Source organism: Rhipicephalus microplus, chromosome 3 (genome assembly GCF_043290135.1).
Source record: "Rhipicephalus microplus isolate Deutch F79 chromosome 3, USDA_Rmic, whole genome shotgun sequence".
NCBI lineage: Eukaryota > Metazoa > Arthropoda > Arachnida > Ixodida > Ixodidae > Rhipicephalus > Rhipicephalus microplus.
In genome coordinates this window covers 117481931-117499152 of record NC_134702.1, presented here as the reverse complement: position 1 = coordinate 117499152, position 17222 = coordinate 117481931, and the positions used below count along the sequence as shown (strand labels likewise).

The following is a 17222-nucleotide window of genomic DNA, read 5'->3' as shown; positions in this document are numbered from 1 at the left end:
TGAGACAAAGGAATCGAGAGCCTACACAGGCGTAAATCTTCGCATACGTTCGCTCTTTATTCGTCTGGTATCTGGCGTTCAAGTTTCATGATTTTTATAATTTTGTTTTGCATCCTTTCATGTGCATACAACATTCTGTTTTTTCTGCTTGGCTTAGAAGACAGCATCAAACCTTTCTCACTCACTATAAAAATGGAAGGACAAATATAACCTTATTATCTAATTATCTAACGTTATTATAGGCGAGCGAATTGCCTGGACTCTATGCTCACCTGGGTCCTGGGTCTGATATGACACGACCCTCATCATCAATACCTGAACCTCTGACAACGCCGGCGCCTGCGACAAATGAACGTTTTAGTCCTTCCCATTATCTGCGACCACAACGAAGCTCACGTGAAGGTGTATGCTCAAACACACTTTGTCGCTTCGTCGCCCAGTGGCTAAGGTCGAAAATTGACAACTTCAAAGAACCCTGCAAGGACTTCTACGCCTACGTCTGCGCAACACACAGGGGGCATAGTCAGTTACGCCAAGTAAGTTGTAGTTGCTTACTTCAAACATGCCACCGCATGCTGACGTTTCAATATCAGGAAGAGAAGACGTCGCTATGAAGTAGCCTTCTTCGTTTTGTGATGTATAATTGATAAGCAAAAAAGTCATATTTTTTCGGAAACACTGCCAGCGTGATAATTATTGATATACTGTAACAAGATCTGCTAAGGTCTCATAACCCTCTATGTTCCGGGATCACCCGGCTATGCGAAATGACAATCGCAATTGATTGTGATGTTTATCCTCAGGCTTGTATGATATCAAAAAGTTACAAATTGCGCATTCAATTTGCATAGGTTTTGTTTGTTGTGAGCAATGCAACAGTTAATATTGTCCTGTTGATTCACAATATACCGCGAAGCGATACCGCAGCATCCCGAGAAAAAAAAACATGCAATGCAACAGTTGCTTAACGCCGCTCACAATTAGCACTTACAGTGAACTGCACTGTGATCGCCGAAATACCGCATCACGACAATATTCATCAATATGTGACCTTGAAGGATAACGATCAGTGCAAACAAAGGTTAATTATTATCCAGCTTCTGTGAATGTATCATTATAACTGACTTCGGCAGTTGAAGCTTGCTATTGAAAAAATGTCACAGTCGAGGAGTTTGGAGCTGCGCCTTCTCGACACTATTTTTACTCGGCTGTTCTTTGGGTTTTGATTTGGTCGGGGATGAATGGATAACTGCGGCGCTTCCCAAGAAAGATAAATTGATCTGAAAACACTCTACCTAACTTCATGGTGAATGCGTGCGTGTGCGCAAGCACCGCGACAAGTGAGTGCTAACTTCGCGGCACTACGCCGAACAACAGCGAGCGCTTGTATAAATGGCTGACGGGAGGCTCCAGCATCAAGCGGGAGTCCAGAAAAATGAATATAGCTGCACAAACTGCTTCTACTATCGCTTTCCGTGTTAAAATGTTACCCGAAAGTTGACAACAGCGTTTATTAAACGTTGGATGATTATTTACACCCTAATTTAGGATACGGTCTTTGTAATCTCTTGTCAAGCTCCTCTAGAGAAGATTCACATATTGGCTATGCATTGGTTCAGTGACCACATTAAACGAACGAACACGTGCGGTGAACTCTTCGGTGAACGCATTTACCATACTCTTGTAGCAGCAACAAAATTTACAATACTCACTTATTGTCAATTGCATCTTAAGCCACATCAGGTACCCTCTGATAGGAGAATGTCACACAACGGCTCAAAGGTAGCTATAAGTGAATATGAGGATCATAATCTTCTAACAAGATGACAGTACGTTTCATCATTATGAGGGACGCAAACCAATTATTCTATGTGAAAAGATTCAGAAATGCAAAGGTAACAAAACAGCAATGTGAAATATTGAGCTTTACCAAAGCAGCTGCATTCGATCACCTCGTCCTAATTTCGGGACGGCCTAATGTGTCAAGTGCAAAGAGTCTGCCCCGCCGCGGTGGTCCAGTGGCTAAGGTACTCGGCTGTTGACCCGCAGGCTGTGGGATCAAATCCCGGCTTCAGCGGCTGCATTTCCGATGGAGGCGGAAATGTTGTAGGCCCGTGTGCTCAGATTTGGGTGCACGTTAAAGAACCCCAGGTGGTAAAAACTTCTGGAGCCCTTCACTACGGCGTCTCTCATAATCATGTGGTGGTTTTGGGACGTTAAACCCCACAAATCAATCGATCGATCAAATCAAGTGCAAAGAGTCTAATGAGTCAAAGCGGAAGTACCGAGAACTCTTGAGCCTGTTGTTCGTGAGTGCACTAAATATTGACTCACAACCTACCATGCTGAAAACTATTTCAAGGAAATTGTTGGACCACAAAAAAGTTTGAACATAAGTCTTAAAAGCTCAATCAGACATTTCAAATAACTAAATACCTTACTGTGGATGCGTGATTGCCAGACTTAAATATTGTGGCGAATACGAAGTTGCGCAACGTGTTAGAAAAGTTTCTAGTCATCTGTTTGTGCTTTCTTCACAATCAGTCTTTCATTTTCGAAAATGAGAAAATATAGGTGCGTTTGGCTAGGCACAACTGAATGCTTCTCATGACCGTAAGATATTGAAGAAAAAATGAACTAAGACAGCGGTTTTGGGAGTATCAACAGATGACAAATTATAATTGCAACATAGTAGTAGAAGCAGGATGAAAGTGCTGTGCACTAAGAGATGTCTCAAGAAATGTGTTCGAAAGCATCAAAAATAAGAAAACTATGCATACACACTCACTGTATTCACAATTCCTTTTTTCTTGAAGGCATTCCTCCAAGAGCCCGTCGCAGCTTTCAGATAAAATAGTAGTGTCAATACTAAAAATTGTGACGTTAAAAAACTGAAGCAAATTTAAAGAGGAGGCTGAAACCGAAACAGCAACAAATGCGAAAAAAATCAGCCTATCACAGAGTGCTTGTTGATGAAAGGGGTGAAGCATTCGTCCGTCCGTTCGTTCTTGCTTCCGTTTGTCCGAGTGTCATCTGTGCGACCGTCCGTGCGTCCGTTCATGCGTCCGTCTGTGCGTACGCCCCTGCGTTCGTCCGTGCGTCGTTCCCTGCGTCCGTCCATGCGTCCATTCATCTATGCGTTCATCCGTCTGTCTACCCATCTGTGCGTCCATCCGTGCATCTGTCAGTCTGTGCATTCGTCCATCCGTCCGTTAATCTTGGGAACACTCCAAGTACGACTGTCTCGCATCTTTTTATTATATATTCTACATATACAAGTACCGCCTTTCCGCGGATATTCCAAGGACTGAAGGATAGGTGGCACTCGCGCCCCTTCTTCTGGCCTGAGCTTCGTGTCTACTTCCCACATTTTACCACCTCTAGTAAATGGCTATATACTGGTTCCCTATTTTTATGGCACTGTGGCCCAACCCTCGCTAAGCCTTGCTAAAACCAAGGAGGTTACACCCAGTGCGTTTAACGTGGCAACCCATTATGGTCAGATAGTGCTCAAAGTGCCTCTTTCTGATACTTGTTTGTAAGCCTCAAATTCAAGGCAAACTTCTCGTATCTCTAAGTTAATTCATCAGAAACAACTATCTTTTTATTTATGATTATTATTCGTGGGTGTCCTCTTCAACTAAAAAAGATACACGCGTCCCGATCCTCTGTTACGACCATGGAGGTGGCTACCTACTACTACAATGATTTTTGCACACATCGCGGACGCACGACCCACAGCATAGGAAGCTTCGCCCCCAAAAGTTGACGATCATAATGAAGCGACTTTTCAAGAACACAATAAGGTGTGTTTCGTCCATATTTTTCAACGTATGTCCGTTAACCATGCGTGCTACAATTGGAAGCGGTGGCATCAAGGTCACACAGTGAGTTCTGTAGAAGGTTAATAAACCAATGCTCCCTCATTCTCGAGGGAACAGAAAAATATGGCAGTAGTGCTACACCGTTCTCTTGTGTTGGTTTAGCTGACGATGTTGGTTGAATTTAACTACGTCCCAGTAATTACTAGAGGCCATTTTGGAATCTCAGTAATGCAATCAGTCTTCGCAAGGAAGAGTTGAATTCTCCCATTTGACCTAACCTCCTATCTCAAATGCCTAAGGCGTTAATTTTTTAAATGAAATTATTTTATGTTTGGGTTCACTAAGACCTGAGAGACGCATTTCCTTGCCGGTAATGGCGTCAGAAATGCACACAATCAGATGGCAAAAAAAAACTTTAATGGAGTCAACACACACTTTCTCCATTCATCATAATAGATGTCTGACCCGCTGTCGATGATGTACCCATCATAGGCTCCAACGGCCTCGCGAAACCACATTTTATTCTTCACAATTTTTCCCGCTGTGTATTTGGTCGGCATTGTAGTTTCACTGCTTGGGTGCGGTAAAGTGAAGTAATCTATCATGACCGTAACATCCGCGATCCCATCTAGCACTGCATCGTTGCTACGCGTTCCTCCCGCTAGGCGCATTTCCAACACAAGGGCAACTTTTTCATTGACTTAACAGGCACCGCTAGACTGCGGTTTAGCACAAGCAGCGGCCCCACCCACATCATCTATCTGTGCTAAAAATAGCTCCGTTCCGCTCGCTTTCCTCAATTGACCAGCCTGGTATTCCCCGCTTAGGATAAACCCGAGAGAATTTGCGGCTCGCTCAGAGGGGGGGGGGGGTGACGTGCATCGCGTTTCCCTCTAGTGCGGCACTACTTTTCTCCTAACTTTTTTATATTGCCACTGCATTGCGCCCTTTGTTGCCCGAAGTTCTGTAGGGGGCCTATATGACCAGACTCCCTAATTTCCTGACTCTAGTCAGCAATGCTCTTCTGGCCGCCACGCTACACCCTATGATTCAGATCTCACTGTTAACTAACAGAGCTACAACCTCTGTTTAATAATTCATATACGTTAAATTCTCATGAAACGGCCCTATAGCTGCCTAACACCAACACACATTGTGCAACAAAATTTGTGTGTGTATCAATGTACAGCTAACGATCAGGTACTTCTGTAAAGTAATTATTTGCTGTCGGGTGATACCAATTTATAGGATGTAGAGATCAACTTTCTTTTTTATTTCTTTGTTACTATCCCACTTCATGTTTTAAGCTCTCTTAAGATGCCTGTGGCTGCAGGAGAAGTAATGGTCAATAAGTTGAGTGTATCGCTATTTCCTGATTTCTCAGGATTTTTGAACACACTTCTTGGAGCACCAAGTAAAGAGAACCAGCCTGCCCTAACGACGTTCATAATCTTGTGTTCGGTGTTTCCAGATTGCAGCAACCTTGCACCAGCAAAATCAGCAATTCCTGATGAAACAGAAAGTGCCACGCACGCATCAACTTTCATGGCAGAAAGCAGCCGGCCTCTTACAGACCTGCATTTCTTTTGTGAAGTCCAACAGAACAGAGGTACGTACAGACTCAGATATTTCGCGTTATTCACAATAAATGTTCTGCATGTAAACTAAAATGCGTATGCGAAAATCTGTTGAAATCATAAGACGGCGTAAAACAGAGGGACGAGGTATCGAACAATTAGCTTTTTTTTGAAAATCAGGTGAAAGCAATGACATTTCAAACCTCACCATACATTACGCACAATATTTACTTGTTGCTGAGCCGTGCACACAAAACACACCGTATGAATCTTTAAATCTAACGTCATAAAATTTAGACAGTGGGGGTCATCAATATGTATACGCTCTTTTCCTCTATACAGCTAGTAAAGCACAACCTTAGATAATATATATTTGCGAATGCATGGCGTTGCGTCTATAACAGCGTTTCGCCCGTGAGAAGCCAGCGTTAGAAAAATATTGCTTTCTTTTTTCCCTTACACCCTCAACCCATGGGCGGCACCATTTGCTGCCCATGGCGTTTTTCTGTCGTGAGAAAGGCAATATGCGTTTCCAGCTCAAGTAGCTAGCATGTACAGGTAAAATAAGCACGAACGCCCACAGATGTCGCTGACAGCTGACCATGCCGAAGCGGGACATGGTGGGGGCTCTAATTGCTGGGGATGTGCGCACCCATAGCTGTTGCTATGGAAGAGGGTGGTACACGGATCCTGATGGACGCCTGACATAGCTCGACTAAGAAATGCATTCGCATTTAAAACGTATACTTCGTCTCTAAATCCATTACACATAATTTCAAGCAGAAACACAACAACTTACTAAAAACTTTGACGAATAGCCAGACAGCTACCAGCACTAACGCGTTGTCGATTATCAAAAAGGACGCATTCTCAAGGTACTCAGTCAAAAAAGCTACATGAAATGATGGTCAATGCGAAACACTTCAATGCACTTTAGGCATATCTATCTATCTATCTATCTACCTATCTATCTATCTATCTATCTATCTATCTATCTATCTATCTATCTATCTATCTATCTATCTATCTATCTATCTATCTATCTATCTATAAATATGTTTGTCTGTCTGTCTTTTCGTTGGTCTAGCAGCCTACGCCCACACGTTAACCTTGTGATCACCAGTATTTGTAACACACCAAAATTAACATAGCAGGAAAACAATGTAGGACGAACTTCATCCGCATCCCCAATGCTACAAATGTGTGGGCCGAGATTTGAAGTTGTCGCCATGTTTGCATGCAATTTCAGACAGCCGCTCTTTTAGTTCTTCGACTTGAATAAAGTTTTACATGTTGTGATTTCATCGAAGCAGATGCCAACAAATGGGTTGGTTGGATGAACAGCATATCATTGGCGTGGCGCCACCCCTGTCCACATCTGAATTGCTGATGACAATCCACAGCAGCAGAACAGGCGTGATAACAGTTCGTTTTCTTCATATTGCCACAGTACGTTCAACCTGTGTTCATTTCGGCTTCACACATGACGTTTAGCTACTTTAGAGAGGAAGGACTTCGCTAGCAACACATTGCGTCGTTGTAGCCCGATCTCAGGTTCCAGGTAATTTTTTTTCAATTCTTGATATTCATTTTCCATACTGCCGCATCACTCAAGCATTCGTCTGGCAAAAATGAACACTGCCAGTTTATAGAAGTTTTCACATAATGAAGTAAATAGTTGATTTCATTGAATTCACCCTACCTGTATCGACACAAGGAACTTTACTGCTAGTCGGACCCACAAAGATGTGCTAGCATGAAGATGATGAAGACGCTATGACTCTTTTGTAGTTATGCTATGCTACGAATTCAAAAGCACACCAGCTCCATATATATTTCACCCCTGTAACACCTTGTCACACTATATCTTACCTGTGCTCCGGCTAACAATTGTGATCTTTTACTTCTCGCTTGTCTTAGGCGTTTAGAAAAGTTGTATTATTGTCACCTCAATACGGCTCTCCCACGTGTCTTTTAAGCTCAAAATAATATTACAAGTCCGTGTAATTTACCTTTAAACGCATTCCACTACCAAGTTCATTACTTTTAGAGGCCGTGAAGCAGCCATTCTTTTATGGCAAACGGTAACTGTTAGTTGGTTGAGAGAACTACCCATTTGCCTAAGTACGCATGTGATTTTCGACATCTTTCAGTTACTCAAGCTTACGATAATATTATTTACCACGCTCACATAGAGTCACGTTCACATATTAAATTTGTGGAAACCACGCTCATTACCTCACGGTGACAACATGTGCTGTGCAGTCGAGGTACGCGTGTCCCACAGATCAGGTACGAAAGCGCCAGCCGACAAGATCCGCGGAGAGTTGGGGACAGACGGGCGTGGTGTGCGCGCGCGTGGATCGCAGCACCAGCGGGGCGTAGGCTGAACAGTGAATGACTAAGTGGCCATGTCTTTTAGTTGTACACTTGACTGTTGATTGCTCCCTTTAATAATAAACGTTTTCGGAAGTTTTGAGGCAGCGTTGCATTGCATCGTTTAACAAGATGGCGATAACCCCACAAGGAGCGCCGAACGCGCAAGTGCGTATACGTCTGACCAGCGAGATGAAGGCGGCGTTGAATCGCCTCCTCAAGATAATGGAGCGGCTTGACATTCACTCCGCAGTGCACTGCGCAGCAAGGGGACACGCCGAGTCCGTGACCTATTGTGCGAGAAAGGGTATTGTGGTCTTGACTACTGACTTTCGAGGATGGTGAGAATGTTTCTCGGGAACGTACACTGCCTGAAGACGACGAGACAGGAGGTGACATTCCTACCTACCGGGCGGCTCCAGTTGTGGAGCTATCTGTAAACGAAGTTATCACCATGGCTGCAGGGGATGGCTTCGTGATGACACAAAAATTACGATTATTTATGGCGTAGTGAATACCTAGAGTTTGGAGACATGAGTTCCATGGATAAGGAGGCCACCGTCGGACATGGCAGGGGCAATTAAAACGAAAATGCTGAGGAAGCTGGGGCAACAAGAAACTGAGATGCCACCAATAAACCTAGGGCACCCTTGACCGTGCCTTCTAAGACAACTACCACTATAATATGGGCGCGGCGGGCAAGAACCAGCCCAGTGCGGTGGTATTGTGTGTTCGTATGAAGACGCTGCAAGATGCTGAGGGTGCCGGCTACGACAGCCCGTTTGCGAAAAGGTCTAAATTGGTGGCGACGTAGACCGCAGAAAATGTCAACAAGAAAGCCATTGCGCGAAGGAAGACTGCCGGCATAACTACGAGGATGACAACAGAGGTGGCCAGGGCTAGCGAGCCCTTCTACAACCTGTGTGTCATTAACCTGACCGTAACAACTCGGACGGGTAACCTGAAGGCAGTGCGGCGTAGGCCTAGCAGTGTAATGCCCACCACGCCTGCCGTTACAAAGAAAGCTCCCGGCGCACACCGTTACGACTTCATCAGGCATCCGTAGCACTAGTTTGGCGGAAGCCTGCGAAAGTCCGAAACGTGGACGCAAGCTGCCGCGGCGGCCGCCTGAGCCCCTGCGACCACTGCGACTATGACAAATAGCTCAAGGCGGCGGCGATGCCAATGAAAGCAACATTACCGAGGTCGGCAATGGTGACAAACGCAAATGATTTCGGAGAATACGTCAAAGATAACCATTCGCAACGAACTTTTTCTGGGGGAGGGAACGTGCGGGAATCACACGTATCGCCACACGGTGACATGTGCTGGGCAGTTGAGGCGCGTGCGTCCCACAGATCAGCTACAACGTGACCAGCTGACAACATTTGCGTGGAGATTGGCGTGGTGTGCGCGTGCGTGGATAGCGGCACCGGCGTGCCGTAGGCTGAACGGTGAAAGACATGCGTGGCCATGAAGACTTTCAGTTGTGAACCTAACTGTTGATTGTTCCCTTTACAGAAAAGTGGTTTTGAAATTATTGAGGCAGCGTTGTATTCCATCGTTTGACCTGACGGCGAGAACCCCTCCAGCCCCCCTAAATATATGCGTAACTGCACAAAGCACACCGTTCTCGCATTTAGAAAGTATATGTCGCAAGAAAATATAAGAAAGTGCAATAATAGGAGCATTGCATGGCGCATAGTTCGTAAGCTAATGTTGAGCCACATGGGTACTATTTATGTTGACATAAATTTGTATGGCAATGTTCACTTTCCTACAGTGCTATTTTTCTGATGTCTTCTTTGAACTTATGAACAAAAGCACTGCCCATTTTGCGTATTTTAGAAGAATAACACGCCATGTATGTCGCATAAGTAATATTTTAGGTGTTTCAAATGAAGGACCCATTTCTGGGAGTGTTTGTCTCTAAAATTAAATATTACCACGTGCATTATATGTTCTAGTTGATACGTGTTGTTTCATACTATAAAAACACAACCATCAGGATGTGAAACTGAGGAGATAATTTACGCCGGGACTTGGCGAACGTCATGGGGCATCCGCTCAGGGATTGACACCCTCTAACGATAAGCTTGCGTTATAGTATTACCTTTTTCCACCACAATTTTGAAGATGTAGCCTCTGCAAAGCTGGGTCACGTCGCGCCAGTGCCGACCTTTTGAAATGAGTGCCTTTCAGCGTGTTATTGTTCAATTGTGCCGTCTTCGTCCTGTTTCAGTTTCAACGGATGGCGTACCAACTAGACCGCTTTTCGCCATTTATTCATTGATTGCGAAAACTTTCCTGCGAAACGGTAGTAACTGACCAACAGCAGGAGTATATGCATTTAGCTCGAATAATTTTTGTACCGCTGCTGAAAATGCTACAAAGGTAACCTATAGTTGAGGAGTAGCTCTGTTCAATGTACCCTCCGAGGCGAGAAACGTTTATTTGTAAATGATGAACTGTGAATACCGACAAAAACTAGATGTTGGAACTAATCCAATAACGAGGCCGAAATGTAACAGCTACTCTCTTCAGCGCAAGGAGATACATTTGACAAATGGTAGTAAATGGAAAAAAAAGAGCAAACGCAAAGCTGTGAAAGTTATTTGTGCAACACTCAACAGCTCAAACGAATGTTTATTTACAAAATCCTTAAGCTATGGCATATTCTTGACGCGAGATCTGATTATTCTTGATTGCTTTTTAAAGATATGACTTTACCATAATAAACATTTTTACCTAACAGCTTTAGTTATGTGGAATGAAAGAGTGTCTACAGGGGTCCACTTTAAACTAGAGTCGCCTATGCAGTTTGGCTACAAAGTACCTAAACAACGGTTTCACCGTCGCAGAAGAAGCCACGACGTATATTTTAAAAGCATTGATTGATATGTGGGGTTTAACGTCCCAAAACCACCATATGATTATGAGAGACGCCGTAGTGGAGGGCTCCGGAAATTTAGACCACCTGGGGTTCTTTAACGTGCACCCAAATCTGAGTACACGGGCCTACAACATTTCCGCCTCCATCGGAAATGCAGCCGCCGCAGCCGGGATTTGAACCCGCGCCCTGCGGGTCAGGAGCCGAGTACCTTAGCCACTAGACCACCGCGGCGGGGCTATATTTTAAAAGCACTATTTGCCTTTGAAGAAGCGTGATGTAGCGTAGGTGCGGGACTAGTTTGCGCAGATAGTTGCTTAAAAACCCAAGGATGCTATACGACCTCCAACCTTCTGTACCACGATAACAGCCTGCCTGATGGCAACATTTCTTAATTGATTGAAAAAATCATCTGGGCAAAAACACGTTCTAAAATTCTCGTAGCATGCTGTGTCTAATTCTTCAATTATCAAGTTGGGACAATGTAAATACTCTTGAAAACATTTGCCATACTTTGTGTCGCATTGATGTTTCCCATGAGAATTTCTTTGCATATGTTATGGGCAGACTTCAGATCTCACGACGTGGATGAGATCTTGGGACCTGGACTTAAACGACGAGGGAAGGCTTTTGATAATTGAACCATTCGATATGATTGTGCGCTGCTCTCTCGACTTTGGAGTCCCGGCTATACTGTCCTTAGAACTGCATGACCATGAATTCTTCATGAAAAAGAGAGTTATGAAGGTGAGCACGTTGTTTCGTGATAGCAATTTTATGTAGAAAAGGCACATCACAGTTCATTCATATTATAGCGTTTTTTGACTGTTTACAAACATCCAAAATTTATTGCGCACTTCCTATCGAAGAAGGCTCTAGTATTTAACAGTGACGGATGTTTGCTCTACGTGGCAAAATAATTTTGTATATTAAGTGCAATATGACTGCTAGGTGTTATTTGTAACGCGAATATTTTTTATGAAGTAACCACAAGTGCAGATGTACTTACCTCTCCAGAACATATAAAAATATTTAGATTGATTCGAAGTGTAACAAACCGCGATAACAAAGAAGGTTATAGTGAATAGGCTAATATGGTCTAATGTAGTTCTGCACTTGTATTTAGCTAAAACGCCACTATAGCAGTATCATTTACAAATACACTAATTCATACTTATAAATAAAGCTTCACTTCTATCTACCACCTCCTAGGTAGTCCCTGCCTGTACACCGATTATTCGTACTATCTTCGCGCAAAGGAGTATCAAACAGTATGAAATAAGTGCGACGTATTTGAAAAATAAGCGTGTCATTTAGCCAAACCTGAAGACTACTCACAGATGATTTTGTGTTTGCTCTCACTGAGGGAATTTGCCAACAGGGTCTCTTCATGGAAAACGGTTGGTAACAATGGCCTGCCTGTGGTGCCTTTACAGCCAAAGCTGTTATAAGAGCAGAACACGGGTCACGTGCAGCACTGAAATTGTCCACTGGTGTCACTGCCGGTGTCCGTCACCAGTATCGTAAAAATATGAAGAAACTCAGTAAAAAAACACCAAGGTCACAACTGGATTCGAACCCATGCCCACTGTGTGCCAATACAGTATTCTACCTAGCCTTGCAAGTATCGTCCGTGAACCTTCCTGGTGATTTTGCCACCGCTTCTAGTAATGCAGTAAAATTGTGCTTCAGCAATGCTTCTACTGAGCCACGCCGTTGCTTTGAACTGGTTTCTAAACTGGCCTTAGGCAAGCTTGATGTCGAGAATAGAATCGCGTTAATGCGTAATTAAGCGTTTTAGAAATAATAGGAACATTCAGGCATCACACAATGCACATTGCATGATGAGTTTGTCGTTTAATGCTTCAACTCATTGGAAAACTTGTTCTATTCACCTTATTAACAGGGATGCATACCACTTAAGGCATATTTATTCATCTTCGTCAGCCACTGCATAAAGAATTGCACAAAGCTCTTACCAAGTGTATAGGGAATACCACGCTTCTCCGAAGAATGAGGAAGGATACCATAGTGAATGTCGGCCCACTACACAAAAATCGTGTATATTAATGGCGTAGTGAATACCCAGAAAGTAGCAGCAGTTGCCCAAAGAGGGTTTTAAAAAGGCTCTCCAAGGCCGCTCTTCCAGCTTTCGCTGTGACTCTGGTGTGCGTTCCACGCATGGCTGGCGTTTTATTTTTATATGCAGCACTTATGTAATCACTATATCATAACGAGTAAATATATTGTTCCAAAAAGTATTCAAAGCAATGTGACGTAATGTTTTGGAAAATAAAGCATGCGTAAGCCGACGCTGCGCATCGCCAAACAAAATCTTGCAAATCATGAAAGATAGGTGTTCAAGAACATGGCAATGCAACAAGAGAACTTTGTGATCTTTCGCTTTTTCTGGAAAGGTTAAGAATGCATAGCTCTTGTTTCTCCCTCATTATAACTGTGAATGGCTGAATGCACCAGGCGACCCCCTTCACGAATATATTTTACCATCGCAAATGTTGCAAAGAGACCGGCCCATTTTACCTGTATTGATACCTGCTGTAGATGTCCTAATCAAGAGTGAAATTTTAGGGCTGAAATTGTCTGCACGACGGGCACAAGTGCAGATGGTGAACACAACGCGCATGATACTGATACCCACAATCTGCCGTTTCCTACGAAAAGTTCCTAATAGTCCACGAGCCGCTTGATATGCACGCACTGGAATCCACTGACGCACCATACACAACCCAAGTGTACCTCACATGTGCACATGCAGATTGATCAATCGTGTGTAAATAGCTAGGCCGTACATTCCTTCGAATATTCATGGCTGGCTGTAGTCGATCGTTTGAGGAACATAACGCATTACTGTATTCACGAAATATACGCTCATCTAAAGTGACAGTACTTGCTGTTGCGTACTTTTATTGGAGAATAATGTCACCTCTTGCCTGTTCTCCTTTACCCCACCCTGATGTTCTTAACACACTTCTTCAAGTTTGAAATGTTCGCACCTTGTGTTCTGAATATAGGTGCTATGTTGTGGAGCAATCCAGAACGTGCACTATTGTTTCAGTCATAGGCAAGAACAATGAGACAATAACTTCTGTTTTTTTTTAATTTTCGGCAGCTTGACTTCAGTCAAAAAGAAAAAGAGTGGCTTAACGACCGGCTCCGACGTAGCGACAGCTATAATAGGAATGATCACGCCAAGTTACTCAGCTGGTATGGTGTCCAGCGCCGCCGTGACGCTCAGATTGCAGCGAAACTTGTTGGTTACGAGAAAGAAGGTGAGGGCATTTCGGCTCTTGATTTCTTCGAATGGCAATCCTGAGTGGAGTGCACGAGGATTGCGCAAAGCCATCCGGTGGGATGCGTCAAATTGCATAGTTTACTAAGATTTTTTTTCTTTTGACAACGAAGCTGTGTCTAGGGCAAACCGTGTCTGTGCGACCAAGCGTGCAGGCAGAACTCTCTCCTTCCAGCCGCAGTGAGTGTAGTGCAGGAGGACCTCCTTGCTACATGGATGGATGGATGGATGCTATGAGCGTCCCCTTTATAACGGGGTGGTGACAAGTATGCCACCAGGCTCGACAAAAAAAAAACAACCTTTTTTTCTTTTTTTATGTTGGCCTAATGCCTCTACTTCGATAAATTCTATCTTAATGGAAAAAAGGTAAATTTTCAGCTTAAGTTCTCTGCCATTTACGGCACACTGTCCATATTTTATTTTTCCAATATTTATTTTTGTCCTTTCTCTCTAATTTTCTGCCACCAATACTCTAACCGTCTCTTACTTATTTCAATCGCGGGTGTGTTCAGCTTTCCATTGTCGTCCCTAAAACCCAAGGCTTCCTGTAGGCTCGTGCCCAAACGTACACCTGGGTGGATATCTCCACATTCAATCAGAACATGCTCCGCCGTTTCCTTATCTTTCCCGCAGCATGTGCATTGTTCTTCTTCTTTACTGAATCTTGCTTTATAACTACGCGTTCTAAGGCAACCCGATCTCGCTTCAAACAGTAAAGCGCTTCCCCTTGAATTATCGTAAAATGCCTCCCTCCTTATTTCATTTTTGCCCTTTCGGTAGTTACTCAAAGCCGGTGGAGCACCCCGCACAGCGCGCCGCGTAACACATTGGAGCACCGTCGGTACGCTCAAGCTTTAGTGCAGGGTGTAAAAAGTCTTCTGGCGCTGTTACTTGGCATGCGAGGTGTAACACAAGCCTGGGCGAGATGCTGGGCATGCGCGATCGGCCTTGGCAAAAAGCCGATCGCGATTATGGTTCATGCATAGCTAGGCAAAATAGATGTGTCAGATAGAGGAATTCTGTCTTTAGTGTGAAGTAGCTTAGCAGCCCGCGTTGTCATATGCTGTCATGTATGCTACAACTCGTACTGTCGTATGCTGTTCTGTAGCCATTTAAGACATCAGGCATGCAAAATCATATAAAGCATAGCATAGTGAGGGTACGTAGAGGAAAGTCAGAGTAAGGAGGGTGAAAATGGAGAGGGGTTGGTGAGTAGCATACCTAAAGCTTGCATGATATCATGAAGAGGAACCAATATACCGTAGCCATATATAGCAGGAGTGGGAGAAAGATATTTGCATTAGGCGGTGTGACACGATGGTGAGGACGATGGAAAGGCCAATTTATGCGCATATAAAGTGCGCATATAAATTCCTATGGATATTAGTTTTGTTTTAGCCAGCACGAACTGTAGTTACTGAAAAATTTATTACAGAACAACAAATATATTTGTATTCTGTAAAGCTGAATTTAAAAACTTTGTCTTTCCTGTTTGGCAGTACGAAACATTATCCAGAGGCATTCCGAAAAAGAACCCAGATTTGTTGCAATTGATTACATCCCTCTGAAGTTCGTAAGACCGTACATCAATAAAGGTGCGTGTATCTGAGCTAATATGGCCTGCTATGCTCTTATGTAGCTGTGAAAGCAGCCTTTATCACAAGAAAATTAAGAGACAGAAATTTACGCACTACACTTACTGATTAAAGCTCTCACTCATAGGAGCAGTTGGTGAACTAAGTAGTCAGCATGAACTGCTTTTGTCGCTTCACCCATGTTCACTATCTTATTCCCAGTTCTATAATTGTTTAAGCACATAAAAAACGTTATTTCAGAAAAAATTTCTGCTTATGCGATAATCGTTCACTTAAGGCAATTTACAATGGCATTTATCAACACAATCTCTCTGGCCGCTTTGAATTACCTAATTACTACTACAAGTTCTAATTTTATTGTGCTGTCTTTATCCACATATTCGGTATATATCATGTTTAATGTAAGAGAGTCCTGTCCCAATGTCTTTAGTTCACTCATTATAAGGCAACCAACTCTGCTTCATTAAGGCAAACGTCATATTCTAATCACCCCAACTTGCTCTCGGCTGCCATCCACAGCATTATTCTTTATTTGCTCTTCATTCCACCACTTCCTCATCTCCTTCATGCTTCAAATAGAGTCTATGCCGTGTGCCACCGGTGTTTTTATCGAGCGCCACGCAATCCCAAATTCTTGCCAATTTTTCTTAGTTTCCTCCAAATTCCCGCAACGTATGCTTGTCCGGAAATATGCAACGAATGTACTGTGCTCTCTTTATGACTACCTGCTGCGTTTTTGTCATAATTTTTACTGCCTCCGAATTTTATTTCACCCAAAGTTTTTTCTCGATGCATTTATTTTTTTGTGAGTTGCCCCGGAAGTTTCTACTTGACATGAGCCATATTCAACTTATGCAACGCTGGTGCGGCTACGCCTATACGGCAAAAGTGCGATCATGGATTGCCTCCACCACTGAACAAACAAACCCGTTTTTCTACACGAAGGTGAAGTTACCGGCCACTTTGTTCATGACATGATCAAAGTGCACCCACTCAATGGTCGTGCTCGATATTCATTTGCTTTCAGGGAAAAGCACCCAAGTCGTCTAAATAATAATAATAATAATAATAATAATAATAATAATAATAATAATAATAATAATAATAATAATAATAATAATAATAATAATAATAATAATAATAATGTAGTGAATAAGAAAGACATTGATACCATCAGGTCAGCTATCATCAGCACAAAAAGAAGGCACGAGATCGGCGATCAAGCACCGTCATCTGGGTTCGCCTGCGTTCCTTTAGAGCTACCACCCGCTTGCTCAGTCCTTCAATAAACCCCCTTTACATTTGGTGGATCGTGCTGGGTAACTGCATCACCTACACCCTGGAACTCCAATCCCGCACGCTGCCGTCGACCATGCAAGCTGACGCTGCCCAACAGACAGCACCTTTCGCGGCTCCTACTTGCCCTGGCCCGGTTCACCAGCGAGACCCCCCGATCTTTTCGGGCGCCGAAGACCAGGACGTCGAGGACTGGCTGTCGTCGTACGAAAAAGTCAGTGAACCAAACAGGTGGGATGACGCTGCTAAGTTGAGCACCGTTAACTTTTACTTGGCTAATGTGGCGAAACTGTGGTATACAAACCACGAATCCGAGTTCGAGAACTCGGCCACTTTCAAGCAGGCAATATCCTC

General features: G+C 43.6%; 1 protein-coding gene across 1 annotated transcript in view; it reads left to right on the top strand.

The window, feature by feature from the left end:
- LOC142803892 (uncharacterized) overlaps positions 1-17222 on the top strand; it is a 64324-nt gene that overhangs the window by 23434 nt on the left and 23668 nt on the right. Inside the window, exons 3-5 of the mRNA XM_075890167.1 lie at positions 243-536; positions 5296-5433; positions 13798-13957. Of these exons, the coding sequence (XP_075746282.1) occupies positions 243-536; positions 5296-5433; positions 13798-13957 (592 nt within the window). The remainder of the gene's footprint in view (positions 1-242; positions 537-5295; positions 5434-13797; positions 13958-17222) is intronic.